General features: G+C 47.1%; 1 protein-coding gene and 1 long non-coding RNA gene across 7 annotated transcripts in view; one reads left to right on the top strand and one right to left on the bottom strand.

The window, feature by feature from the left end:
• Positions 1 to 26,741, top strand: part of ROBO3 (roundabout guidance receptor 3) — a 344,617-nt gene that overhangs the window by 270,461 nt on the left and 47,415 nt on the right. For all 5 annotated transcript variants that reach the window (XM_082200222.1, XM_082200223.1, XM_082200224.1 and 2 more), the window contains exons 6-8: positions 776 to 903; positions 10,832 to 10,956; positions 13,565 to 13,736. In XM_082200222.1, the coding sequence (XP_082056348.1) occupies positions 776 to 903; positions 10,832 to 10,956; positions 13,565 to 13,736 (425 nt within the window). The remainder of the gene's footprint in view (positions 1 to 775; positions 904 to 10,831; positions 10,957 to 13,564; positions 13,737 to 26,741) is intronic.
• Positions 747 to 6,305, bottom strand: LOC309519624. 2 transcript variants are annotated; one of them, XR_014213900.1, is made up of 3 exons: positions 5,749 to 6,305; positions 4,957 to 5,062; positions 747 to 938 (listed from the first exon to the last, which is right to left on the bottom strand). It is a non-coding gene; the product is annotated as an uncharacterized lncRNA (long non-coding RNA). The 2 variants fall into 2 exon arrangements; XR_014213901.1 differs by having other exon boundaries at positions 5,888 to 6,299.

Here is a 26,741-nt window from a genome sequence, read left to right on the forward strand (position 1 = left end):
AGACAGTATAGATCAGGCATAGGCAAACTTCAGCCCTCCAGATGTTTGGGACTACAATTCCCATCATCTCTAGCTAACAGACCAGTGGCCAGGGATGATGGGAATTGTAGTCCCAAACATCTGGAGGGCTGGAGTTTGTCTATAGATTTACAACAGGGGTTTGAAGGAGGTAGCAGCTCAGAGGCAGATGAGGGGAAAAGCTGGGAAATCATGGGACAGCTGGAACAACACCCAGCTGACACGTTGCCATTGGAAAGCATTCCAGACCCCCTCACTCCCAGAACCTGGCGAGTCTTCAAAGTAGGAGAGCAAAGAGCTCCAGGACAGAGGGCAAGTAGCAGTACCCATAGAGGAGACGAGGAGAATGAGGAAGAGGGAGAGACGGTGGGTGGAGATTCACTCGGGACGACGCCATTATCCAAGAGGCTGGGTTCTAGAGGCTCTCTGTAAAGATTGAAATAAAAAAAGAAAATAAGAAAGTTTTCCCTGTCTTTCCTGGGCAACCAGCTGGGAGCCGCTGACAGCATCCTGACAGCTAAACTGACACGCTAGCTTTATATGCGCAAGGCTAAGCCAAATTGACATGCTAGCAGTCTGCATGCAAGGCTAGACTAAATCCCTTCTTCCTGACTTTCTGTGTACATGGCTGGACCAACACCCAGTTCCCCCCTGGCATTTTGGTACAGCTGAGACACAGATTTCCACTTCAGTTAGAACTGGGCTTCGGTGACGTGACAACTCTTCCATTCTTTTGCTTCTTTCCTTTAATTCCAAGATCGGAGGTCCAGAATGACAACACTCTGCGCATCAGCCGGGTGAGTGCAGAGGATGAGGGCACTTACACCTGCGTGGCAGAGAATAGCGTGGGCAAATCGGAGGCCTCAGGCTCCCTTAGCGTCCACGGTGAGTATGTCTCAATTGGCTGAAGATGTTTGTTGCTGAAGAGGGTGCATTGTGGAGTGTTGAAAAGATAAATGCAGGGAAGGGTAAAAACACGTGTCCACTCAGCTCACATTGCCAGGGCAGCTGCTGTATGTAGCTCAGTAGCACCAAATCCAGCAGCAAAAACTAATGCAAACAGAGTCAACTAATCACGACTCAGGGGCACAGGCTGTCGGGAAACATTGATTCGGCAAAAATTCACCCAATAATTCAAGAAGAAGTGGTTTTGCACATTGCCCCTCACCTCTTTGTTTTTCAGTGATTCGTTTTTCCACTTCATCAGCACATTTTTACCTGAAGTAAGGCCCACTGAGCTCAGTGGAGTTTTCTCTGGGTAGACACACATAGAATTGCACTTTCAATTTCTGCTTCCACGCTAACTCAGGCTTCTTTTTCTTTTCTTTTTGGGTTTGCTTTCAAATAAAGCAACTTCACATTTTTGCAAGGCATTTTGGGTTTTTTTAAAAGAGAACAAGAAAAGAAATAGAAATGTCGAATATGTTTTCCCCAGTATTTTCGGTTTTTAAAAAGGCTGCATTTTTAACAAGCCTGCTTCGGTCACTGCTCTAAAAGTGTGCATTTTTCTATCAATACCCAGTTGCTGTCTGCTATAACGGTAGGCCTAAGTGCACAGAAGGCAGCCATTTTTTAATGGTGGCGCCATTTTGAATTTCTCAATGTGCATCTGAAAACCCATCATTCTGAGAAAAGCAAAATGGTGACTGCCATCTTTCCAGAGCTCTGATTCATTTCTCCCCCACTACCCAGAACAATGTCACTGAAAAAGTTATTAATTGAAACACCTTGTTTCAAACTGGTTGAACCACCTTCTGATTATCTATGTCATTTTATTTCAGTCTACTTACATAATTCTGTGCACCTGAAGTTCCCTTCACATTCTGAATTGTCTGATCTTCTCCATGGAGCAGTGCTCCCAAAGGACAACCTGTCGTCCTCCTGTTCTGGATTTCCAGGACTGTTTTATTCACATTACTAAACATTCACAGTTGGTCTCAATTTTCAGTTGGCCATCTCTCTGCCACCCACCAATGATAGGTTTTTGATGCACATAAGCGCGTAGATACATTAATTACAGCACCACACAAAAGGAATGGTATGATCATATCAGGATTCCCTTTTGTGCAGTGATTGTTCAGTGATGATGTTTATGTGCCGTAAAATAGAGACATCAGCTGAAAACTGGGGCCAATGTCACATGTGACAATTCCAAAATGAATTGCAGAAATGTTTCCAAGTTAAACTGGAATGCAGGCAGGCTGGAACACAGAACGGAGGGATAGCACATGGAACAACAGAGAAACATTGGACACCCATCCAACTTTAGCTAAACCAGGCTTCCTCTTCTTCTGAATTTTGCAAATCACATCCTGTAAAAACGTTCTTTCTAACTGCGACTCGATGCAAGTCAATTGTGTAGCACATATAAACCTATAAACTGATGGGTCTCTTGGCAGTGGGATGGGAATAAAATAATGGACAGAATAAGACACCATGTGTTTCTAGGCAGAGGGGAAACTGAGCTGCAACCTGCAAAGTGTCAAAGGGGGAAAGCATTCCTGTTCTCTCCCCTGGAAAGTGGGATTAGCCGGGAAATGGGGCAAATTTGGCCCTCACTCCCAGAGCATACCCCTTTCCTTATCCCATCAGGTGCTTCTTACTGAAATAAATTAGAAGTAGCTCTTAGAAAGACCATTCTAGTGGGACCAAGCCTACCCCTTGCTCCTGAGAGTGCATGGCAAATCTCCACTGATAAATATCCCAGGTGCGCTTAGTGCATCACTGTTTTCATTGTAAGGTAAGTGTCAGGGAACTGCCATCAGAGGGAAGAGGAGAGGAAAGTCGCTCCAGTGATGCAGGGGAGGGAACTAGCAAGGAGAGAGAGAGGGTTCCCACAGGGGAAAGAAATCCAGGGGACACCAGGGAGAAAGGGGAGGCTGAGAGTACTGCGGAGGGGAGGCTCAGAGACTCTTCCAGTGAAATCAGCGGAGAGAGCACAGGACCTCCGCTTGGCACACCCACGCTGCGCAGAAGGCTTCCACGCAGGAAATCTAGGCGGAGACTTGGAGTCAAACAACTCCTATGTTGGCGCAAATTTAGGTCCCGCCCACTGACGGATTCTGCCAGTGACTAAGACAGTCGCGTTTCAAGGGCTGTCAACCGGGGAAAGTTTTAGCTACTCGGCTAGCTTGGAGCAGTTTGCAGTTTACGCACAAGCAACCCCAATTCCCATTACAGAAAGGTTCGGCTTTGGGCTGAATAGTCTTCTGGGAGCCCTCCCCACCACTCATCACTTCCTGAAGCATTGGGGGAGCTTCCTGTTCATATCTGCTGAGCAGGGCCCAATGCCGTCTCTAGGATTGAGTGGCCCCTCAGTGGGCCCTGTTAACAGGGAAGAGGCAGGGTGTGCCAGTTGAGAGCCCTCGTAGGTGGCATCAGATCTTCTTGGCAAAGTGGAAATGGTAACACGGTTAAAGGGGTCTTAGACCTCCAGCAAATGTCCAGGCTTGCCATTCTCTGGAACTAGCTGTGCCCTAGACTTCTGTCCCAAAGTTTGGCCCTGATGGGTTTCTCGGTTTGCTTCATGCTCTTGAGATCAATGGCCACAGGAACACACGTTGTAACTGTAATTTGTTTCACCTATAAGGTACAATAGCAACATCTTGGCTGCGGGTCCTGCAGTTCCTTGCATTCTCTGCTAATTCCCAGCTGGGGTTTAAGAAGATGCACAGCTGCTTATTAATGTGTCCTAGAGCCACATTATTTCCTTACTTAACATATTCAGTTTTTGCATTTTACCTCTGATCTGTCCCAAAGGTTCAAAACAGACCACCCTTCTATAAAAGCCCATAGCATGAAATTGAATTTTATCTGTAATAAAAATCTCAGTGAAGTCTCTGGCAAACTGCAGAAGAATAAAACCTAAACTAAACATCCATCTCCTCTCCCAGTATTAACTCTGGTCACTAAAGCTCAGTCCAAACAAGAAGACTTTATAGCATTAGCAGAGGCTTCTCCAGCTTTGGCAGGTCTCTAAAGGGAGGGAAATCTGTGGTTGTAGCATGCCACGGAGTACATCTGTACTTCATATCGCTTTGGCAAAGAGATCGGCTCAGATTTGGCCTTTGGTTAGCCTTGCACTCTAATTCTGGGTCTCCCTACTTGTTGACGCTTTAAACATTCATGCCAGATTAATTTGATCCAACTCATCTCATGCTTTTTTATTTTTTTGTTTTTTTTTCATATGTTCTCTTTGGTCCAGTTGGCCCATTCCGTAAGTATTCATTTCATCTCATTAACACTGCTGCATGCTGGGATGGCTAAGGGTTGGAGCTCCTTGGTTGGTTTTGTGCATGTGCCTTCTCCCTGCTTTTCTTTTCTTTTCTTTTTTTGAAACCACAGTGAGAGCAGTTTTTGCTGCGTGAGTTGTGTGTTCTGGTTGCCCAGTGCTAAAAGGAACTCATTGTGCCTGGTTGTCTAGTTAGCCTTGCTTGCCCAACCTGGTGATCTCTAGAAGTTGGACACCAGCTCCAACCAACATGGCCAACGGTCAAAGATATTGGGAGCTGGGAGTCCAAAACAATTGGAGGGCATCAGGAAGTGGAAGGCTGGTCTAGATCTTTGTGCATCCCTCCATCATTTCCCAACTAAACAAGGTGATACGGCATTTGGGTACTCTCCAGCACTGTTTTTCTAAGACAGTGGTGGCCAAACTTGGCCCTCCAGCTGTTTGGGGACTACAGTTCCCATTATCCCTGACCACTGGTCCTGTTAGCTAGGGATGATGGGAGTTGTAGTCCCAAAACAGCTGGAGGGCTAAGTTTGGCTACCACTGTTCTAAAATAAGGCTAAAATGCCCAATTTACCATGTAATCCTGTGCGCTTGGCATACTCCTTATCTTAACCCCAGGTAAGGATGCATAAGATTACAGACCTGCGTGTAATCCCATGTTTCTCTACTCAACAGTAAGTCCCACTGAGTATAGTGAGACTTACTTCCTGGTACTTGTATGTTGAATAGCTGCCATTAGCGTTTTCATTCCTTTGTGCTCCCAGGATTCAAGTGCCATCTGAACTGGTCCATGTTTTCAGCAGTTGGTTTCTGGAAAGAATGCATAGGATTGTGCTTGGCTTCTGTCTTCCACAATGGGCACATTTCATTCCTGACTCTCTTGGAATCTTCTCTGTTCTTCAACAAGAATAGCCAATGTGGTAGCCTCCAGGCACTGACAGACTCAAAGTCCCATGAGCCTCAAAGTCCCAGGAGCCTCATGAACCTGGCAATTGGCCGGAGATGATGGCAGTTGTGGTCCAGGAACATCTGGAGGGCACCACATTTACTACCCCTCTTCTAAGAAGGATGTAACTTTCCCACTGATAATCAAGTTTCCTTCCCTTGCCCATGTTTTGCCAAGACTTTAGTCAACAGTGATGATTCTCATGGGAAAGGGTTTTTCCTACCACTGTTTGAAGCTAGGTGATTGCTGCATACATTGGATAAAACAAATTGTGTTGGAGATGGTTGTGACTTACCTTTCAGTGAATGAACTGATTTCAGGATTTGCCCAATTTCCCAGTAAGTGAGAGAACTGGACAAATTATAAAAAATAAATTAATTTCCTCCCCTTCAAGTGTTCCCAACACATACCGCAAAGTTTCCAGACTTTTGACTTTTTTGCGCACGAAACCTTCTGGTGCAACCCCAAAATTTATGCTTGGAACTGCCTCCCAGACCAATGGTTTGATATCACTTCACTTGCTTCATTCAGAGTCTTCTACAAAACCCACCTTCTCTGCCAATCCTTTGGCACAACCTTTGCACACACACACACACACCCCAGCACTGCCCCTGCTTTTAACTCACCCTTTAGCTATGCCCAAAGCACACGTAGCTGAAACAACCCCATATTGCTTTCAAGTTTCCCACTTGCCTCAAGTTCCTTTTTCCTTCCCCTGGGGTGAATTTTAGACTGTAAGCTCCTCAGGGCAGCCTGACCCCTTGCCCTCCATAAAGCACCCTTCACACTGTTGGCCCTATATAAATAACGAAAAAGGTAATTGCAGAATATGAATTTCCCCAGTCTCTAAGTGCTTAGCTGCAATAAAAAGAAAGGGGAGTGGATATCTGCTTGTGAACTAGTACATGGCGCCATGCCTTTGCCTTCAAATGCATTTTTGTACTTTGACATCACTTGTCAGGTCGGCAGGCTTGCCCTGCATCTGTGGCTTACATATCCCTAATAACAACCCTGGGAATAGCTGCTGTTGCCCTTTCCTCTGACGCACAGCAGCCCCATCAAGGGCTTATCTCCTCCTTCTCCTCCTTCTACCCTTTTCTTTTTGCCAATAAATCACCCTCTAACAAAGCACGCTTCTCTTCTTGTAGCTGTGAAGATAAGGGCCCACAGGTGAGCGAGAGATGCCAGGTGATAGGAGACGCTGCCTGCCCTGGTCCCCCCTTTCTTTGCTAGGCAGCCAGCAACCCAGTTCAATTTCCTGCCTGGAGGGTGGGGGTGGGGGTGGGGGGTGGCCTGCCATCATCTCTTATCTCCATGCTGAATTTGTGGGCAGCAGGGACCATTTTCCTTAGCCGCCCCAAGGTCGTTCCTGCCCTCTGAGTTTCTTTTTTTTATCTTTCCCTTTGAAGTGGGGTGAGGCTTCGCTGGAGGGGCAGTAATGAATTTCCTGAGTCACAATATCCTTTCCATCATCCAGACTCCTCCAGCCTTTGAAGTGGCGCCTGGTGCAGTCTGGGTGTGTGTGTGTGTATATAATCTGGGAAGAGGGCTTTCCCAGCAACCATTAACCAAAGAGCTGAAATGGACCCCCTCCCTCCCTCCCATTTACATTTTTATTTGATTGTGGAGCAGGTGGCATCACCAAGACAGCAGGCTGTTGCTCTGGAAGGTCAGAGGTCTCCTGCCTTGCATCCAGGCACATGTTAAGAAGGACCCTGCTCATCCCCACCCCCTTCTCGCAGAATCGGCTCAAGGCAGCTGATCTCTGATTTCAGTGCCAGCCAAATGACCCTTCCTGTGGCTGCTGGCTGCCAGGTTCCCTCATAACACACACACACATCATTTGGTGAAGTGATTTCTGGGGGACAAAGCCTGACCTTCAGCAAAGGAGAAGTGGCCTTTGCCAGGCCAAAAGAAAAGGCTGGCAGATTCTTTTCCTCACTTCCCTCCCTCCCTCACAGGATTTATGGACATCAAATGTGGGGAGGGAGGGAGAGGGAGAGAAATGGAGAGAAAGAGAACGAGGTTTTTCCGGACACTGTGACGAAACCTGACCCACACCCTCAAGTTACAATGCCCTACACAGACGTTTGGAGAAGTGGACCTGACCCTACCCTCCAACTTTTGATGGTTTTTTTGCGGGGGGGGGATTTGGTTACACACAGTGCTTGCGCCAAGCGTTGGAAAGTCAGGATGATAAAAATCAGGGCAGGAAATATCCTAATCACCTGATCACCCCAAGGCTCTTGTACATTTTGTGCTGGTAGTATGGCCCTAAAATTTAGTTTTTCCAACCTTTGAAGGGTGAGATTTCAGAAACCTTTCAGGTTTCGCAGTGTGCTACCTATCTGAGACTCTATCTCACTCTTTTGTGTGTGACTTCATTTATTTCATTCATATATATACACACACACATACACATATATACACACATATATATAATTTTAAAACAGCCTTTGCTTATGAGTCTCTTAACGTGATTTTATGAGCACGGAAGTAGAAAGACAAAAACTACCAGGTAGTGACAGGATTGGGTTCCCTTGGGGTTGAAGCAAAGGGTCACTGTGTGCTCTCAGATGCTAGGATCTGGAGGCAAAGGAAAATGAGACAGAAGGCAGATCCAATATCATAAATCAAGACGTGCTAAATATCTTTGTGGCAACTTGGCTGGAGTTTGGGGGACTTGGATATGAGAAACCCAAGTTCAAATTCATGCTCATCCATGATGCTAATTGAGTGACTTTGCACAACATGAGGGCACCCATTCAGACAACACTGAGGCTGAGTAAGTGCCACATCTGCACATTCAGTTGGACATCTGAATGGAGCATCATACACCAAGGGATAACTCACCTGCCGTCTTCCAGACAGTGGACTTCCATCACCTTTGACTATCAGTGACCCATATCTTTGGTCCAACCCAATTACAGTGACACTTTGGTAACTGCTGTCATGATTCATCACTGCTGGTTCCTGAAATAGCAATCACAATTACATGTCTCATGCTGCCAACTTTGCTGCTGTTTCTCTCCACCACTATTTAGCACAGTGACTCTTGTGAGCCAACCCAGGACCCGGAATAGGAGCAGCATAGGGGGCAATGGAACTGGGCATTGCTGCAAATTTAACTCCTGTCTGCATAGATCCTGTCTGCAAAGATATAGGGACACGGGTGGCACTGTGGGTTAAACCACAGAGCCTAGGGCTTGCCAATCAGAAGTTCAGTGGTTCGAATCCCCGCAACAGGGTGAGCTCCCGTTGTTCGGTCCCTGCTCCTGCCAACCTAGCAGTTCGAAAGCACGTCAAAGTGCAAGTAGATAAATAGATACTGCTTCGGTGGGAAGGCAAACGGTGTTTCCGTGCGCTGCTCTGGTTCTCCAGAACCGGCTTAGTCATGCTGGCCACATGACCCGGAAGCTGTACGCCGGCTCCCTCAGCCAATAAAGTGAGATGAGCCAATAAAGTCATGCTGGCCACATGACCCGGAAGCTGTACGCAGGCTCCCTCGGCCAATAAAGCGAGATGAGCGCCGCAACCCCAGAGTCAGTCATGACTGGACCTAATGGTCAGTGGTCCCTTTACGTTTACCTTTAGGGGGCAATGGAACTGGGCATTGCTGCAAATTTAACTCCTGTCTGCATAGATCCACACATACGCACGCCTTCCCATGAACCATTTCTGGCGCCAGTCAATAACTATTAAACATCAGGAGGATTTTTCCCCATTCCATGGAAACTCTGCCAGAAAAGACGTCTGGATGGGGGAGGGCTGGTTAACAAGCAGTCACCCCCCCCCCTTGCGATTAGCATGCGGGTAACCTAGCACTCACAACTTCATTAAAGTAAGGCTTGCAGTGATCAGCATGACAATAGTACACCTGAAGCTCCTTCCCTCCCTTTCTTACAGTGCCTGGTGCCCTATAAATACTTTACAGCTCTGCAAGAGGAATGGGGCATTGTCTCTCTCTCTCCTTCTCTAGGTAGTTTGGGAGGGAGGGCAAAGAGGAGATAAGGCAGGCGATTAGCATTTGTAAAACCCGGTGCCATTTGTCTTGCATTGAGAGGAGAGAAAAGGTTCCAAACAAGGCAGAGGTGCTCAGGGAGGAATTTAAATCTGCAACATTATTTATGGCCCGGTGGCTGATTTAGAGGGTCTTTTTTTCTTTTCTTGCCTCTCTCTGTCTCCTTTCTTCCATTGCAAGATAATATCCTTTGCATGCATTTATATACTGGATTTTAAATAAATAAATAAATAAATAAATACAACTCCAAGCCTATCTGGAAGCACATTAATATGTTTGATTTCCTCTGTGAAGTTATAGCTTGTGTTCCTTTACCATACCCCAGTGGTTTGCATTTCTCCTTTCTTTATCTCTTCCCTTGTTAAATGCCTCTTGCTGTTCTTGCTTTAAAATCTTCTGGGTTGCCCATACTGTGAAAGCAGGTGCTCCAGATATCTGGAAACATTGGAAGCCACCGAATGCAGAATCAGACAACTGGTCCAACTAGTTCTTTATTGTCTGACTGGCAGCATCTCTGCAGGGTTTCATATACGGGTCTTTTCCAGCCCTACCAGGAGATGGTGGGGCTTGAACCTGGCACCTTCTGCACTCAAAGCGTGTGTGCCGTACCAGCAGGCTCTACCCCTTCCCCAAATGAGCGAACTAGTGGGAGCGAGTGGGAGCCAGATAGAAGAGGGTCAGAACCCACATGATCATGCGCGACATACAACACAATTTTCACAACCCCATTCCACAAGTGGGTTAAAAGATGCTAACTCTTATAATGTTCATTGGCTGCTTCTATAACTATTATTAGTTCAAACCAGTTAAGAGAGAGAAAGTAATGAAGGCACTATATTTGACTGTCCAGACATTCTTTTTCCAGAGGCGAGATTTCACATGACACAAGAGCTTCCCAGTAGGCAGAGTGAATAGGTAGTTATTCCCCTCCCTATTTTATAAGAGGGTGAAAAGATAGCTACAAAATACATCTACTCATAGACTCATATAGTTGTAAGAGAACCTGAATATTATCTAGTCCAACCCCCTGTGATGCAGGAATATGCAGCTGCCCCATACAGGGATCGAACCTGCAACCTTAGAGTTATCGGCACCAGGCTCTAACCAACCGAGCTATCGGGTGCTGTAAATGTCTTTGGGGCAGAACCTTTATTTTCAAGCACCCGCAAATAGCCCAGAGACAGGACAGCAGAGTATAGCGACCAGGAACAAGAATGGAGAATTGATGTCCCTCCAGAATCAGCGGTTCTCAACCTGTAGGTCCCCAGATGTTGTTGGACTACAACTCCCATCATCCCTGAGCTCTGGCCTTGCTAGCTAGGGGTGATGGGAGCTGTAGTTCAACAACATCTGGGGACCCACAGGTTGAGAAAGGCTGCTCCAGATGATGGTGTTGGACTTCAGCACTTGCCCTTGCCAGCATGTCCAAAGGTCAGAGATGAGGAGAGCTGTGGCTGATCAGGAGGAGCACATCTTCCCAATCCCAGGACTATAGCAGTGGGTTTGGATATGAAAAACCTAGGACTGGGCGGGTCCAGGGGTGGGTACAGGTCTAAACTCCCCCAAAGTCTTAAACCTGTTTGTCTTTGTCTTGCCTCTCCTCTTCTCTCAGTTCCACCACAGTTGGTGACCCGTCCTCGAGATCAGATTGTAGCCCAAGGCCGTACCGTGACCTTTCAGTGCGAGACCAAAGGAAACCCACCGCCAGCCGTGTTTTGGCAGAAGGAAGGTAGCCAGGTAGGTGCGGCCTTACCCAATACAGCATGTCCTCTTGCCTTCCTTTTGTGCAAATATGTGCCCGGGTGTGCCTGCTGAATCTTTCGGCTTGCTTTTGTTCTGAGATGCAGTTGTCACGTGTGGTCAAATTCCATGCAGGAGTAGGATAGGGAGGGTATAATGTTAGGGGTGGATGGGGGAGTCTCTGGGTTGGAGAGGTGGTATTATTACAGTGGTACCTCGGGTTACAGATGCTTCAGGTTGCAGACTCCGCTAACCCAGAAGTAGTACCTCGGGTTAAGAACTTTGCTTCAGGATGAGAACAGAAATCGTGCAGCGGCGGCAGCGGGAGACCCCTTTAGCTAAAGTAGTACCTCATGTTAAGAACAGTTTCAATTTAAGAATGGACCTCCAGAACAAATTAAGTTCTTAACCCAAGGTACCACTGTATTATTTTTTTCATATTATTATTATTATTATTATTATTATTATTATTATTATTATTATTAATTGAATTTATATACCGCCCTATACCAGGAGGTCTCAGTGCAGTTCACAGAAAAGATCAACATAAAAACCAAAATACAGTGGTACCTTGGTTTTCGGACGTCTCAGAAGTTGAACATTTCAGCTTTCAAACACTGAAAACCCAAAAGTAACTGCTTCGGTTTTCGAACACTTTTTGGAAACCGAACGTGTCATGCAGCTTCCGTATTGAGTTTTCCGGATGGAAATGCCTGCTTCGGTTTTTGAACTTTTTGGAAGTTGAATGGTCTTCCGGAACAGATTACATTTGAAAACCAAGGTTCCACTATGTGTAATGACAATAAAAACAACTAGCCGATAACACCCCCCCCCCCAAAGGAACGATCTGTGCTGCTGCCGCTGCTGCCAATAATGAGTCCCATCCCTGAAGATCTGTTGGAGAATCTCTCCTCCTGGAGAAAATTGGTGACATTGTCCTCCTGGCTTCTCTGCAATGAAAAATGAGAAGAATTCTGAGGGGCTGTAGCTGTAGCTTTTCTCCTGTTCTGCCCACCAAGGGTACAGGATGCGGTTATGCCTCTGCAGCAGGGGTGGGAAACTGAGCCCGATCCTTCCGTGGGCCAACTTTGACTGGTGGAACAGGGGACTGGTGACAAATTGAAGAGGTCTCACCTTTGAAATACATCTGAAATTGGTTTCAATGAAGGTCATCTGGAAACGGACTTCAAAGCAGTGGCAGCCATGCCTTCACCTGCTGTCACCTGTGATGTGGCGACAGCAGGGGAAGTGGATCTAATTTGGGGAAAATGGCCTTCCTGGATAAATTAGGCCCACGAGTTAGAAGTTCACCACCCCTGTGCTGGACATGCTTCATACTTCCTGGATCTACGCTTCATTTTGCTTTCTGTTTTTCTACTAGAACCTCTACCAACCAGAACCAGGTGCAAAATACATAGTTAGAATTAAAGGGCATATATAATCTTTGAGCATCTTCTGAGTTCACAGGCCCTTCACACAAAAGTCTATTGCTAACTAAATTTCTTTATTCCAGTAGCCTAAATTAGGTAGGGTTGCCATATGGCCGGAATTTCCCAGACAGCCAGGAATCGATTGTCTGGACAGGAATAGCTTAAATGTCCAGGAAAATCTGGACGTATGGCAACCCATGTTGGAAGCATAGTTTTTGGTGAATTTCATTAAAAATACAGTGGTACCTCAGGTTAAGTACTTAATTCGTTCCGGATGTCCGTTCTTAACCTGAAACTGTTCTTAACCTGAAGCACCACTTTAGCTAATGGGGCCTCCTGCTGCTACTGCGCCACCGGAGCACAATTTCTGTTCTCATCCTGAAGCAAAGTTCTTAACCCAAGGTACTATTTCTGGGTTAGCGGAGTCTGCAACCTGAAGCGTATGTAACCCACTGTAGTTCAAAAGGTTATTCTTTTTTTGAGATTTTGCAAAAACAACTCAACAACTTTGCCCTCCCCTCAACAACAACAACAGAGCAACTTTGTGTCCCAATATCCACTTTTTGAAATATGACAACCCTAAAATAGGTCAGAAATGCCATTTTGATTTCAGTTCCTAGCTGGAACCACAAAACAAACCATAGTTACCTGATGTCAGACCTCACAGTGAACTGCGGTTAGTTTAAAACCCAAAGCAGATGCTTCTAATCTCTTCCTCTCGCATGTAAAATAGGGGAGGGGGAGGCACATGAGCTCAAGATTGCCACAGCTCATTCACGTAGCAGGAAACCACAGCTTCCTGTTATGTCTGAACTAGGCTGATGAAGAGAGAAGCTTTCCAAGACGATGGCGTTTCACCCATGGCAGGCATAACTCCCTTGGAGTTATGTATTAGGATTTGACATACTAATACATTTCATTACAAATACAAGGTACCTTTTTCTTAAGCATCTTTGGAGATTCACCCATTATCTCTTTTTGATCCCATGACAACATCCCACAGAAGGAAGGGGGGAACTATTGTGTCTCTCAAGAGGGAGACATTCTGGGAAATGGGCAGTGGGGAAGTGGACAGCAACCCAAGGCCATATTGGCAACCAAGGACCGCATTCTTCTTGCATGTTTTCAGGGGATGGGACTTGAAAATGCTTTTTTCCCCATTTTATTTTCTACAGATCCTGCTTTTTCCTAGCCAGCCCCCTCAGGCGATGGGCCGTTTTTCTGTGTCTCCAAGTGGCGAGATGAACATCATGGACGTGCAGACTTCAGATTCGGGCTACTACATGTGTCAAGCCATTAGTGTGGCAGGGAGCATCCTAGCGAAAGCTCTCCTGGAAGTGGAAGATGGTAAGTTATCTGCGAGTGGAAGATAAATTTTTCACGCCTGGGACAGTTTGGAGCGAGAGGCGCTGATGTACACCGACTCCACACAGATTTAACTGGGAGGAAATGCTTCCCTAATCCTGGGAGGGGGTGGCGGCAAGCCAAGTAACGCACAGACATGCTTATCATGTTCCTTCAAATCAAATAGCCGCTTATTAAGGAGGCAGGGAGTAATCCCAAAGTTTCTCAGCCTCTGGGGATGACTCACAGTTTAGCAATTCTTGGATCCAATTTCATTTATTACTTAGCTGGAAGTGAGAGTGGCTCCTGCCTTAAACATGGTAGTACTGTGTGTGTGTGTGTGTGTGTGTGTGTGTGTGAGAGAGAGAGAGAGAGAGAGAGAGAGAGAGGTTGCAGCCCTGACCCCCCTTACCTGGGAGTAAATTCCTATCAATTTAGTAAAACATTTCCGGGCAAGATAGTTAGAATCACGTTGTAGGTGAGAATAGTGAAGGCATAAATCACAAAAAAACAATTTGTTAGAGAGTCACAGTGGCTCAGTTCAAATGATCCTCCAAACCATGGTTCAGAACAGAGGTTTTCAACCTTTTCTTTTTTAAAATAAATATTTATTAAAGTTTTCACAATATTACATAATGAAAAAGAAAAAAAGAAAAAATAAGAAATAAAAAACAGTTAAAAATAATTCCATCTTTACATCACTTATCTTTCATTTACTTGTTTCCCAGACCTCCTCATACCTCCCTTTTTTGTATTCCAGTTCAATTTATTAGTTCAGCAATTCCTTTCCTCCTTATTATCCTGATGTTTAATCTTAATATATTATAACATTTTTTAAACCATTACCACTAGAAACCACTTAACTTCAATCCAACATCATTCTAACATTCCTTAATTTTGCAATATTTCTGTAAATAGTCTTTAAATTTCCTCCAATCTTCTTCCACCAACTCTTCCCCGTGGTCTCGGATTCTGCCAGTCATTTCCGCCAATTCCATGTAGTCCATCACTTTCATCTGCCATTCTTCCAGAGTGGGTAAATCTTGTGTCTTCCAATACTTTGCAATGAGTATTCTTGCTGCTGTTGTAGCATACATAAAGAAAGTTCTGTCCTTCTTTAACACCGATTGGCCGACTATGCCCAGGAGAAAGACCTCTGGTTTCTTCAAGAAGGTATATTTAAATACCTTTTTCAATTCATTATATATCATCTCCCAGAAGGCCTTAATCCTTGGGCACGTCCACCAAAGGTGAAAGAATGTACCTTCAGTTTCAACCTTTTCAAGTCCACAGCTCCCTTGACCAACTACATTTTTTCTGCGGCTTCCCTGTGAGGAAACACACTCTTGAGCCTCAGTAGCCCCTTTATGTCACCCCTTGCCTGTAGAGCTGGCAGCCCCTCGCCCCTTTTGAACACCCTCACCCTTAGAGTCTTCTCTCAGCCCCCTCTCCTTGGGTGTCTCTGAGTCCCTGCCCCTGCCCCAAAGAGAGGTGCCTCCTCATGCCGCCCCATAGGGGCTGGAAAAAGGATGCCCCCCCCCAGCCTTAGCAGCCTGACAGAGACTGGCCAAAGGTGGACATGAGGCAAACAAGCCTTGGGGCTACAGGTAGATAGCCATGTTGGTCTGCTGTAGTCGAAACAAAATTTAAAAAATCCTTCCAGTAGCACCTTAAAGGGTAAAGGTAAAGGTACCCCTGCCCGAACAGGCCAGTCTTGACAGACTCTGGGGTTTGTGCGCCCATCTCACATCTAGAGGCCGGGGGCCAGCGCTGTCCGGAGACACTTCCGGGTCACGTGGCCAGCGTGACAACGCTGCTCTGGCGAGCCAGAGCCGCACACGGAACGTCGTTTACCTTCCCGCTGGTAAGCGGTACCTATTTATCTACTTGCCCCCGGGGGTGCTTTCGAACTGCTAGGTTGGCAGGCGCAGGGACTGAGCAACAGGAGCTCACCCTGTCATGGGGATTCGAACCGCCAACCTTCTGATCTGCAAGTCCTAGGCTCTGTGGTTTAACCCACAGCGCCACCCGCTTCTTGAACTGTAGCAGTCCCCTTTTTCTTCTTGCTGCTAATATCATTTTGTCTATGTTTCCTTGGCAATATTCAGATGCCTGGAAAGCATAGAAGGGGCTTGGCTTGATCAGAAAACCTTTCACTTTTATTACAATCACTGGAAAGAATTGGAGGGGTGGGGGAGGTTCCGAGGGAAAGAGAAAGAATAGCTGTGTAGGCAATTTCCTTCATTACCACCACCTAACAATAGGACTTGAGGGGGGGCTTCTTCCCTGCTCCCCCCTGCGCCTCCCATTCTCCCAAGCAAGCTGTGCTTCATCAAAATCAACAATTATTTAATGAAATGTTGTCAAGTTACGTAGGTAGAAGTGGGAGTAGTAGGAGGGTGGTGGGTGGAATTTCATGGCGTATATTCGTAAATAACAACTTAGCTACGGAAAGAACAGCACAATCAAATTGCTGTCACGCTGGGCATTTTCTGCGCTGAGCAGGGTATGCTTTATTAAGAAGCCATCTTCTTACAAATCCAATATGTTGCAGGGCAAGATGACATGTGTTGGTAACCTCAAGACTTGATTACTGCACTGCGCTCTATGTGGAGCTACCCCTGGTTCAGGGGCTCCAGTTTTGTGAGGATACACTATCACCAGCACATTAACTCCAGTGCTCCAAAGTCCGCACATGATGCTCATACATTCCTGGGGAAGGTTCAAGGTTCTTGTGTTAGTTTGCAAGGCCCTTAGCAATTTGAGCCTAGGATACCTCAGGGGCTGCCAATCCCCTATATCCCTGCCCAACCACTAAGGTCTCTGCAGATGACCCTGTTAATAGCTCATATCCCCCAGGAGCTGTGTGTTTAGAATTGTGGGCCCAATATCATGTGATTCCTTTGCAGTTGAGATCCGTATGTACATAAAATAAATAAATAAAAATTAAAATCAGAAACAAGTTATTCTGAAAAGATGCATTCTTAATGGCCTGCATTATCCTGACAGAATAGAAAAGTTATTTTGTGGGCGTTACAGAGAGTTGGGGCAGGGTAGTGCATCAGTAGCACCATGGACAGATCCAGTCAGGGCCCAGCCTGCAGCTTTAACATGACAGCAGAGCTCAGATGTTGTTTCAGCAACAGCCGGCCTCCGACTGAGCCTCAAATAGAAGCCTTCAGCATCCCAGTAGCCAGCTCCATCTTCCATGAGAGGAGCACCTTCATTTAAAGGGACAGAGCCTGCTTTAGAAGTCATTGACTTCTGTAAAACGAGAGAGACCATGGCCTTCTGAGCTGGAGTCCTTAGAGTCAGTGGAGAGCGATGCAGCCTCCTCAGGCCAAAGAAATACTAGCACTACAGGCGCTTCTTCCACAAGTGCTGCTCGTGTAGTAACACTTGCGTTACTGGTCACAGCCCGCGAGGGGTTCTCTCCCCACCCTCTGAATCCCGAAACTCATTCCCTGGAAAGAAGGGAGATCTGACTAGAGAGTCATTCTAAGGGCTGGCCCTGTCTAGAGAGCTCAGAAGCCACCATATCCATTCTTGTGCCAAATAGGCCTTGTTGAACCATCACCTTGTTGAACTGGTGACCTGGAAATGAAAGGCTTTGTACTGCCTTATTCCCCTACCTCTGAGCTTCTCCCCAGGGAGCAATCCTCTACTCTCAAAAGAGTCCCCCCCCTTCCACCCTCTCCATTATTATTATTATTATTATTATTATTATTATTATTATTATACAGAAACACCTGATCCATTGGCAGCAGACAATTGGGAGGGATTAATAAGACAAAGGAGGTTGTAACCCTGAAATCCTCATTTAGTTGCAGCGTCGCCAGCTGGGTTTCTACGGCAACAAGAAAAGGCACACACTTTCCAAAACTGCTCCAGCTCACGGGAGACGTGGCTCTGTGTGTGTTTGTGTGTGTGTGTGTTGCGTATTGACACTTCTTCGTGTGCGTGTGTGTCCACATCAGGCACGTGATTTTGCAGGGGAGGCATCAGTGAGTGGACAAGTATCTGTTGCCACCTTTCAGCGTCAGCACAGAAGAGCTAAATCACGCCTTATCTTCCCCCGCCCTTCCCCCTGACACTCAGGGAGGAGGGAAAAGGCAGCTGGGACTTGTGTACAATCTCGTGGGTTGCACCCACATGCCATCGAATATGATGTCAAGCCGTTTGTCTGCTGCGTGGGAGATTTGGCGGGGCAGGAGGGGAGGACGTGCCGGCGATCCGTCTCCTCGTATGAGCGGCGGGCGCAGGGCCCTCATGCTGGAAGCTTGGCAGGTGCGACAGATGATCCCTGTCTGAAGCCAGCTCCTTTGCCTTGATTGATTTTCTCTCGCCTCCCCCTCCCCCTCCGCCCCCTTGCGTGCGCTTTCACTGCTGATTGTTACTGGGAAATTCAATTGTGTGTGAACTCTCGAGCGCCCTTTGTCCGTTCGCTGCTTCCCAGTCGATAGAGAGTAATTAGGGTTGTAAATAATGGGCAGAGCCTGTGAGCTCGCTGGGCTGCTGGGCAGATGTGAAATTTGGCCACCTCTGGGGTTTGAGTTTCAGAGGATTAGAAGGGGGCAGATCTCTCATGTATGCAGCATAGAAAATCTAGCACTGATGCCCTCTCCCCTTGAGTCTTGCTGCTAAGGAGGGCAGCAGATCAAGAGCAGCTTTCCCCAGCCTGGGGCTTTCTAGATATTGTGGACTCTTATTCCCATCAGGCCCCAGCCAGCATGGCCAGTGGTCAGGGACGATGGGAATTGCAGTCCAACAACATCTGTAGAGCAGCAAGTTGGGGAAGACAGCACTAGGGTGAAGGATTGCAACCATCGGGAAGTGATGTAAATCGAGGTGGCATTTCAGCCTTACAAATTTAATATTATTGTTATTAAATATTGCATAATGTTAAATACAATTTCTTTACTGTTTGGGAGATAAGGAGGTATGTGCACTTAAAATATGCCCCTTTCTTGAGGAAGGGCTGTAGCTCCATGATAGAGTGTAACCTTTGCATGAAAATAATCCCAGGTTCACTCCAAGTATGAGTGGGAGAGACCCCCTTCTGTAGGGTTGCCATATTTCAAAAAGTGAAAATCCAGACACAAAAGTTGTTGCTTTGGTGTGTGTTTTTGCATTGCTTCTTTTTTTGTTGCAAAAATCGCCTAAACTGACACTGCCAATATGAGTTTCCATATATCTGGATTTTTCCAGACATTTTAGCGATTTCTGCCTGGATGCTGCTTCCGACTGCAGTATTCCAGGTATGTCCAGGAAATTCTGGACGTTTGGCAACCCTTCCCTTCTGAAACTAGGGAGCTGCTGCCAGCCAGTGTAAACAGGGCTGAGCTAGATGGACCAATGTTCTTGACTTGGAAGAAGGCAGCTGCCTGTGCTCCTCTGTGTTTTCTTTCACGTCAGGGAATGAAAAACTGCACCAAGGAGATTTACTTCTCTCCTGGCTGTTATGTTGTCTCAACGCTTCACAATGGTATCCGTTTACCGAGCAAAAGCGTTGGAAGTCCCAGACAGTTCAGAACAGCACCAAAACCTCCCTGTGAAAAGGGGAACCCAAGACAACACAAGGAGTTCAAAGGATGTTAAACCCGACACCACATGAAACTCCCCGTGAGTCAGATTCCTAGATGGGGGCGGGGGAGACGGCTTGCCCTGCTCTTCCCCAAAGAGTTCAAAGCCATTTACAAATGGTCCTAGGGTGGCCATTGCTGGTCATCTCATGAGGTCCACAGCTCACTCGCTCTGCCCCCCGTCTGCCTCCACATGCCTGCCTTCCTACTTACAACAGTCCTGGGGGTCACAAACACAGGCTGGAGATCCTCAAGATTGGCAGCAGGGGTGTGTGGAGAGAAATGGGGTGGGGAAAACCCCTAGAAAGGGGAAACATGAAGTCTAAGCCCTTCATGGCCTAGGACCCTCATACCTACAGGACTGCCTCTTCCGGTATGCCCCACGGAGGACCTTAAGGTCCATAAATAGCAACACCCTAGTGGTCCCGGGCCCTAAGGAAGTCAGATTAGCCTCAACCAGAGCCAGGGCCTTTTCAACACTGGCTCCACCTGGTGGAACGCTGTGTCTCATGAGACCAGGGCCCTGCAGGATCTGATTTCTTTCTGCAGGGCCTGTAAGACAGAGTTGTTCCGCCTGGCTTTTGGCTTGGAATTAACTTGATCCCCTCCCCCTCTTTCTTTTTTCCCTTTTCCTTTTTTCCTTCTGTGACGGAACTCCTACTTGGTGACTTCCCTGGCTTTTTTCTGGCCCACGTAGGACTAGTCTGGATTGTTAGCCTGGGTGAAGACTTGACGTTTTCATCCCCAAAAAAGTTTTTGAGTTTCTGCTGAAATGAGGCTGCATTTAAATCAATTGTTTTATATTTGGTGTTAGCAGCCCTGAGCCCGGTTTTGGCTGGGGAGGGCGGGGTATAAATAAAATTTATTATTATTATTATTATTATTATTAAGCGCACTGTCTGACCTTGGAGTGATAGTTGACGCTTAATGGGAGACCCATGGAAAATTCGGGAGGACAGAATGGGATGGAGTATACTGGAATAGAGCAGGGACTGGCTGGCTGGAACCCCGGGGCACTCCACAAAGCAACACTTTGTTGCAGGCTCCACTTGTTCTCTTGATTCTCTATCTCTTACCTCTTCCTTGTAGTTCTCCTGCCCCTCTTCACTGTCTGTCTGTCCTCGTGTCAGTTTGCTGACCAAAGGATGTAAGGACAGTATTTCAGCTTCGATTCATGGCTGTTTCAGCAGCTGGCTGAGGCCAAGGGTGCCCTCTTAATCCTTCATGCCCTGCTCTCTGGCCCCCTCCCTCCCCTTCCACCCCCCCCCCCGCCTCCTCCATTTCCCTTTCCTCTCGCCGCTTGCATGACTTGGTATGCCTCCGTTCAATAGGGCTCTTATTTAGTGTCATTTCTCATAGTGTCAGAGCAAGCTCCCTCCAAGCGCATCTGATCAATGGCATTGATCCACAATAAAACTGGCACCAACGTCAAGCATCCGGAGAAGCACAAGCGCTAAGCACTTCTTAGCTAGGGCAGGCCGGGCGCTGAGTTCATTAGCACAGCCGCTGGCTTTCTCAGACAAATGAATGGCAGTCTCATTAATAACCAAGTCTTTTGTCTGGAAGCCTGTGTTTAATTGCACTGTCCATAACTGTTTTGCTGTAAACGTAGATTCAGTCTGTTATGGCCGATGGCAGAGGTGGCCAACACAGATGTTGTTAGATTCCAGCTCCCATCATCCCTGATCCTTTGTCATGTTGGGTGGGAATGATGGGAGTGGTAGTCCCAACACCATCCAGAGGGTGCCAAGATGACTACCCTTGATCTATGGTCAGGCAAATAGTGTTGTATTCGGCGTTAGCCCTATTTAGAGTAGACCCAGTGAAATCAATGGATACGACTAACTTAGCTTCATTAATTTCAGTGAGTCTACTCTAAGTAAAACTTAGTTGAACACATGGAGAGGGGAGAAGGCACTAGCCTTGCTGTAAGCTCCATATGTTCCACCAGACCTCCAAACAATGGGTTGTGTCCAGTGCTGGTCCTGCTCAGAGCACGTGTTGAAATCAATAGGCATGGCTAACTTTGGCCCATTAATTTCAGTGGGTCTACTCTGTGTAGAAGTTAGTTGAAGATGACCCAAGTTGTATGGTCTCTTTATATAAGACCCCAAACTCTGCAAGAAGCCAAGTCTCCGACCACATGGAGTGAGGCATCACATATACAGTGGTGCCTCACAAGACAAAAAGAATCCGTTCTGTGATTCTCTTCGTCTAGCGGTTTTTTCGTCTTGCGAAGCAAGCCCATTGACGGATTAGCGGATTAGCGCTATTAGCGGCTTTTAGCGGCTTATCAGCTTATCAGATCAGCTGATAAGCGTCTTAGCGGCTTAGAAAAAGGGGGGAAGGGGAAAAAAACCGCAGGAACTCGCAAGACATTGTCGTCTTGCAAAGCAAGCCCATAGGAGATTCGTTTTGCGAAGTACCTCCAAAACGGAAAACTCTTTCGTCTAGCGAGTTTTCCGTCTTGCGAGGCATTCGTCTTGCGGGGCACCACTGTACAAGCTGTATGTACATGCCTGGGCTCAGTTCAGAGGTTCAGTGGAACACATGGAAGTTGGGGGCAAGCCCAGTGGACATGATTCAACTCTGGCTCTGTGCATTCAGTGAAAACAGATTGTTCAGAGCTGAGCAGGGCTAATAAGACTGTTAGCTGACATACACTACTTAAAGGTGGGGGGGAGGGAACTATCTTTCTTGGGTAGTTTGTCCACCTTTGGCCCCCACCTGCACTCAGCCCTCACCTGTGGCTCCTAGAAGCTGTCAGCATGTGACAGTGGCCACACCCTGAGAATGGCTTTGACTGGTTGGCTAAACCAGGTGAGGACAGCCAATGGGTCTCAAACCCTCAGTGAGTTAGGGCAGTGTTTCCTAACCAGTGTTCCGCGGCACACTAGTGTGCCGTGAGACATTGGCTGGTGTGCCGTGGGAGGGAGGCGGGCGAGTCGGGCGGTGAGAGGCGGCGGCGGCGAGGATCCGCGTCGAGCCGGGGGCGGCTCCGCGGTGGTGGTGCCGAGGTTTCTCTCTCCATTCTCCCCTCACACACACACACACACACACAGGAAATAACACAGGATCAGCTGACAGGACCCAGCCAATGGGGCGGCGGCGGGGCAGCGCATGCAAAAGGGAGGCGCGCGAGACAGCGGACGAGGAGGAGGCCGGCATGTCCGGGCAGCAGCAGCAACAACAGCAGCAGCAACTCCCGGCGACGGCTCCTCAAGCCCCGGGCAACCCTACTCCCTCACCGGCCTCGGCCGCCCTCCTGCTCCACCCGCCGCCGCCTCCCCCGCCGCCGCCGACCACCTCGGCCCCGCCGCCGCCCCTCCTCCGCCCGCTATCGCCGCCACCACCACAACAGCCGCCGCCGCCTCAGCTGCCGCCGTCCCTCAGTCCCTCGCTCTGCTGCCTCCTCCCCACCCCCAAAGCTTGGAGGTTCCCCGGCAAGGGGGAGGGAAAAAATTGAAAACTTTCACTTTCGTGCGTCCCTCCCAGCGTGACGCTGTGCGCTGACGTCACGGGGCTGTAATGGTGGTGTGCCGCGAGATTTTTTTCATTAAACAGGTGTGCCGTTGCCCAAAAAAGGTTGGGAAACACTGAGTTAGGGACCTTCCCTGCATGCAAAGACAGGCTATGGCAGATTGAGAGGATAAGACCAATAGTGAGTCCAATGGTCAAGAAGATGGTTTTTGCACATACCGTAGAGGGAATTGAGAGGCAGATGGGGCTCATCAACCCGGGAAGGTAGCCCATCTAGAAGAAGGAAAAATCTGATCCTAAACCTCTGCTGCCTTCTGTGATATCTTTGGGAGAAGACAAGGCTACACAAATCCTAAGATGGTTGGATGGCATCTTGGGTGCCTTCTTCTGGCAACTCCTGCAGCCAAGCTGGTGCCAACTGTATTGCTCTGCTTTCCTTTGGACCACATCTGCGAGGTCAAGAGGAGGGTCTTGTCATCCAGGCAGCCCAGGAGCTCCATAAACACTGCCCAGGCTTGTGCCCTCAGTAGGTCACTTTGGTGCTACTAATGCAGTGGTTTGAGTTGACTCCTGGAGGCACATTCCATTGTCTCTCAAGACAGATGGACGTCAACAACTACTTAAAGGGTTGGTTTGTGGCGTGGCTGTCAGTAAAGCTTCTGTGCAGACCTCTGGAGTTGACAGATAGCTGTTAGTGCACCAAGAAGTCCTCCCTAAGGCCCAAGTTACCCATTACAACTACAGTGTAGTTGACTGCTACATGATATTAGTAACATGAAAAAGTGGCAGTCACCCCAAGGTTGCCTTAGATTAGTTACACCATACATCCAGCTTGTCAGCTTAGACTCGCCTTTCTGAGTTCTCGAGCAAAGCTCTTACCCATTGCCTGCTAGCTAAGATCCATTTAACGAGATATTCTGTGGACTGACCCTGTGACCTTATGTTTGCAGTACATGTGCTCTGCCACTTAGCTATGGGTACACAAGTGTGCAGTCACAGACAGCATATTGTAGGTTCCTCAGACAGAAGTGCCTCTACCACAGGATAGATTGATGGCCACAAGATGCAGTGATGGCGGACAGCTTTAGGCAAATTCGTGGAGGATGAATCAATAGCGTATCCGTGGTTATGTAGATCCTTGTGCTCAAAGACAACAAGCCACTGAAGACCAGTTCCTGAGAGCAGCAGCAGGAGAGGACTTTGCCTTCATGCCTTGCTTTTATGAGTTTAGCAGATCCGTCTGGCTGAATGTTGTGGGAAGGCAGGTTCCGGGCTAGACAGAACTTGGGTTTGAGTCGTACATTCTTATGGAATCTCAGGATTCAAACCCATAGCCCTAGAGACACAGACACAGCGAGAGTACAAAACCTAAATGAGCAGACCTTGCTTTCTAGGATGCTGCTACAGTGGAGATGCTTTGCTGCCAAAAGAAGTCCATGGCTGCACCAAAAAAAATCATGCATCCACTGTTTCCTGGGGCTGCAATGGTACAAAAATGTGGTTACAAAGCACGGATCGCCATGGATCCTCAGGATTTTTGCATTGGGTCACCCCAAATTCACCATCAGATCACATAGGTCCATGGCTACAGCCTGCACCAAAAAAATCACACATCCACTGTTGTGTGGGGCCGCAATGGCTCAAAAACGTGGTTACAAAGCAGGGATCCACATAGATTCTCAGGATTTTTGCATTGGGCTACCCCAAACTCACCGTCAAATCACATGTCTGTGGCCACAGCATGAACCACAAAAATCATACATCCACTGTTTCATTCAGAATATTTTTTTTTCTTGTTTTCCTCCTCTAAAAACTAGGTGCGTCTTATGGTCAGGTGCGTCTTATGGAGCAAAAAATACAGTAGTTTTCAGTGCTCGTTCTTCAGTTGGTAAGGTGCTTTGTTTATTGCAAGGCTCATAGCAAAATTAAGGCAGAGGCCAAGAGCCAATTTCTTAAAGATCTTTGTATCCAAAATCAAATCAATAGAACTTGGTTCCCAATAAGCAGGAACCAATGAAAGGCTGTTTCCCCCCCAAAGCTGATGGATGAGCACAGCAGATTAGGTAAGCAGAAATCAACAGGGGAGTGGATATGATGAGTGCATGAATGATGGCCCCATTAAATTACCAGGGGGGAGCGGGCAAAACTTACCCATGCAGTCCCTACCCATGACATCTTCAGCATCTCCAGCCTGTACCTTATGTGTGGACATCTGAAGAGGACAAGTCTGTCTTGCAGGCTTCCATGCAGTCTGGAAACCCAATCCAGCAAGCAACACACAAATAAGGGGGGAGGGGGTTAGAGCCTAAGAAACGCTCTGATCCTCCACTGACGAGTGCAGTATATGAATAAAGATGACAGAAGCTTTAAGGCAAGTTTCGCTCTTTTGCTTGATCCGCTTTTAGGAAAGCACACCGCCTAATCAAGTAGCGAAGTATGTAAAGCATATTTACATAACTACAATCCAGAGCAAAATGAATTTCCTTTTTTACGCAAAAGGCACAATGCGATTCTTGCAAATTAGTGGAAACGTTTCCCAACATCTCTTCCTTTTTGTTCCCTAATTTTGTGTGCCGAGTCTTGTCAGGCAAATTCCTCTAGTGTAAACAACGCAGCAGGCAGAAGTATTTAATAACAGCCAAATTGATTTCTCATTACTAGGTTACTTCTTAGCGTTTTGTATCACTGCGCCGATACAGATTTCTCTTATTGTGTTAAATAATAGGCAAGTCCATAGGAAATGATTTATGGTCTTCCCCCATGTTAATTCCACATGGGCACCTTGTCTCTGAATAAGAAATCTCTTAACGTGTTTCCTCTCTCATAACAAGCAATTTCTGTGTAAAACGTAGCCTAGTAATGGCTTCACTTTGTTTGTGATGACAGATAGGCAGAAGAGAGATGGGAAAGGAAAGCAAGAATTATGCCTTTCAACGTGCAAGCAAAGACGAAGGCTGTTTTCCTGCAGAGTTAAGCCTCTGGAACTGTGTATCGTTGTGGGTTTTTGAGGAGGGGTCCACTGTTGATTCCCTCCCAGACATTTTTTTTGTAGTTCTGCAAATCTTGAGGTTCCCCCCAGCCTGCTAATACCTCCCTCACATGCACGGATGAATCCATTTCAGCTACATAAGGAGTGGCACTCACAGTGTGAACATTGGAATTAGAGGGATTGACATAAGATGCTTGGAGCAAACACTGGGAAGGATGCTGCCTTTATGTTTGGCATGCAAGAATCCAGCTCCCCAACACTGTGGAAAACACAAGGCTGAACCAGCTAGACTTGCTGCCTCTTATTATTTCCTAGTCTGCTTTTGGGGAGAGGGAATCTTCTGTGTATTCCCTCTATTAGCTGTGAGAGGAAAGTTTGCACACATAATTTAGTAACTCGCCGATTTCTTTCCTGTGCCTTCAGAGCAGGCAGGTGATAGCTCAGATTAAAGGTTTGCATTGACACATTTACTGCTGCCTGTCATTCCCAGGCAGTACATCTCCAGGTAATCAATTAATACTTGCCTTTAATTGACTATTTAATTACGCGTTACTAAACAAGCTGATGGATATGAATCCCATCACCTGTAACTTTGGTGGCGGCAAAGGAGCAAATTGCAATCTGTCACATAAAAGGCGTATAAGATGCTGCAAAGATCACTTCCCTTCTGTGGGGGGGGGGGCAGGGGAGAAGAACAGAAATACAGAAATGTCACAGCCCAGCGGAAATGAGAGCAGCCCATCACATGAGAGGGAAAATGCTACAAGTGTTGGTCCTGTTTGGGAAATAATAGGAAGGTACACCACAGTATAATACAGGGGTTAAGTACCGTATTTTTTGCTCTATAAGACTCACTTTTTCCCTCCTAAAAAGTAAGGGGAAATGTGTGTGTGTTCTATGGAGCGAATGCAGGCTGTGCAGCTATCCCAGAAGCCAGAACAGCAAGAGGGATTGCTG

Source organism: Podarcis vaucheri (genome assembly GCF_965113315.1).
Source record: "Podarcis vaucheri genome assembly, chromosome: 15".
Classification (NCBI taxonomy): domain Eukaryota; kingdom Metazoa; phylum Chordata; class Lepidosauria; order Squamata; family Lacertidae; genus Podarcis; species Podarcis vaucheri.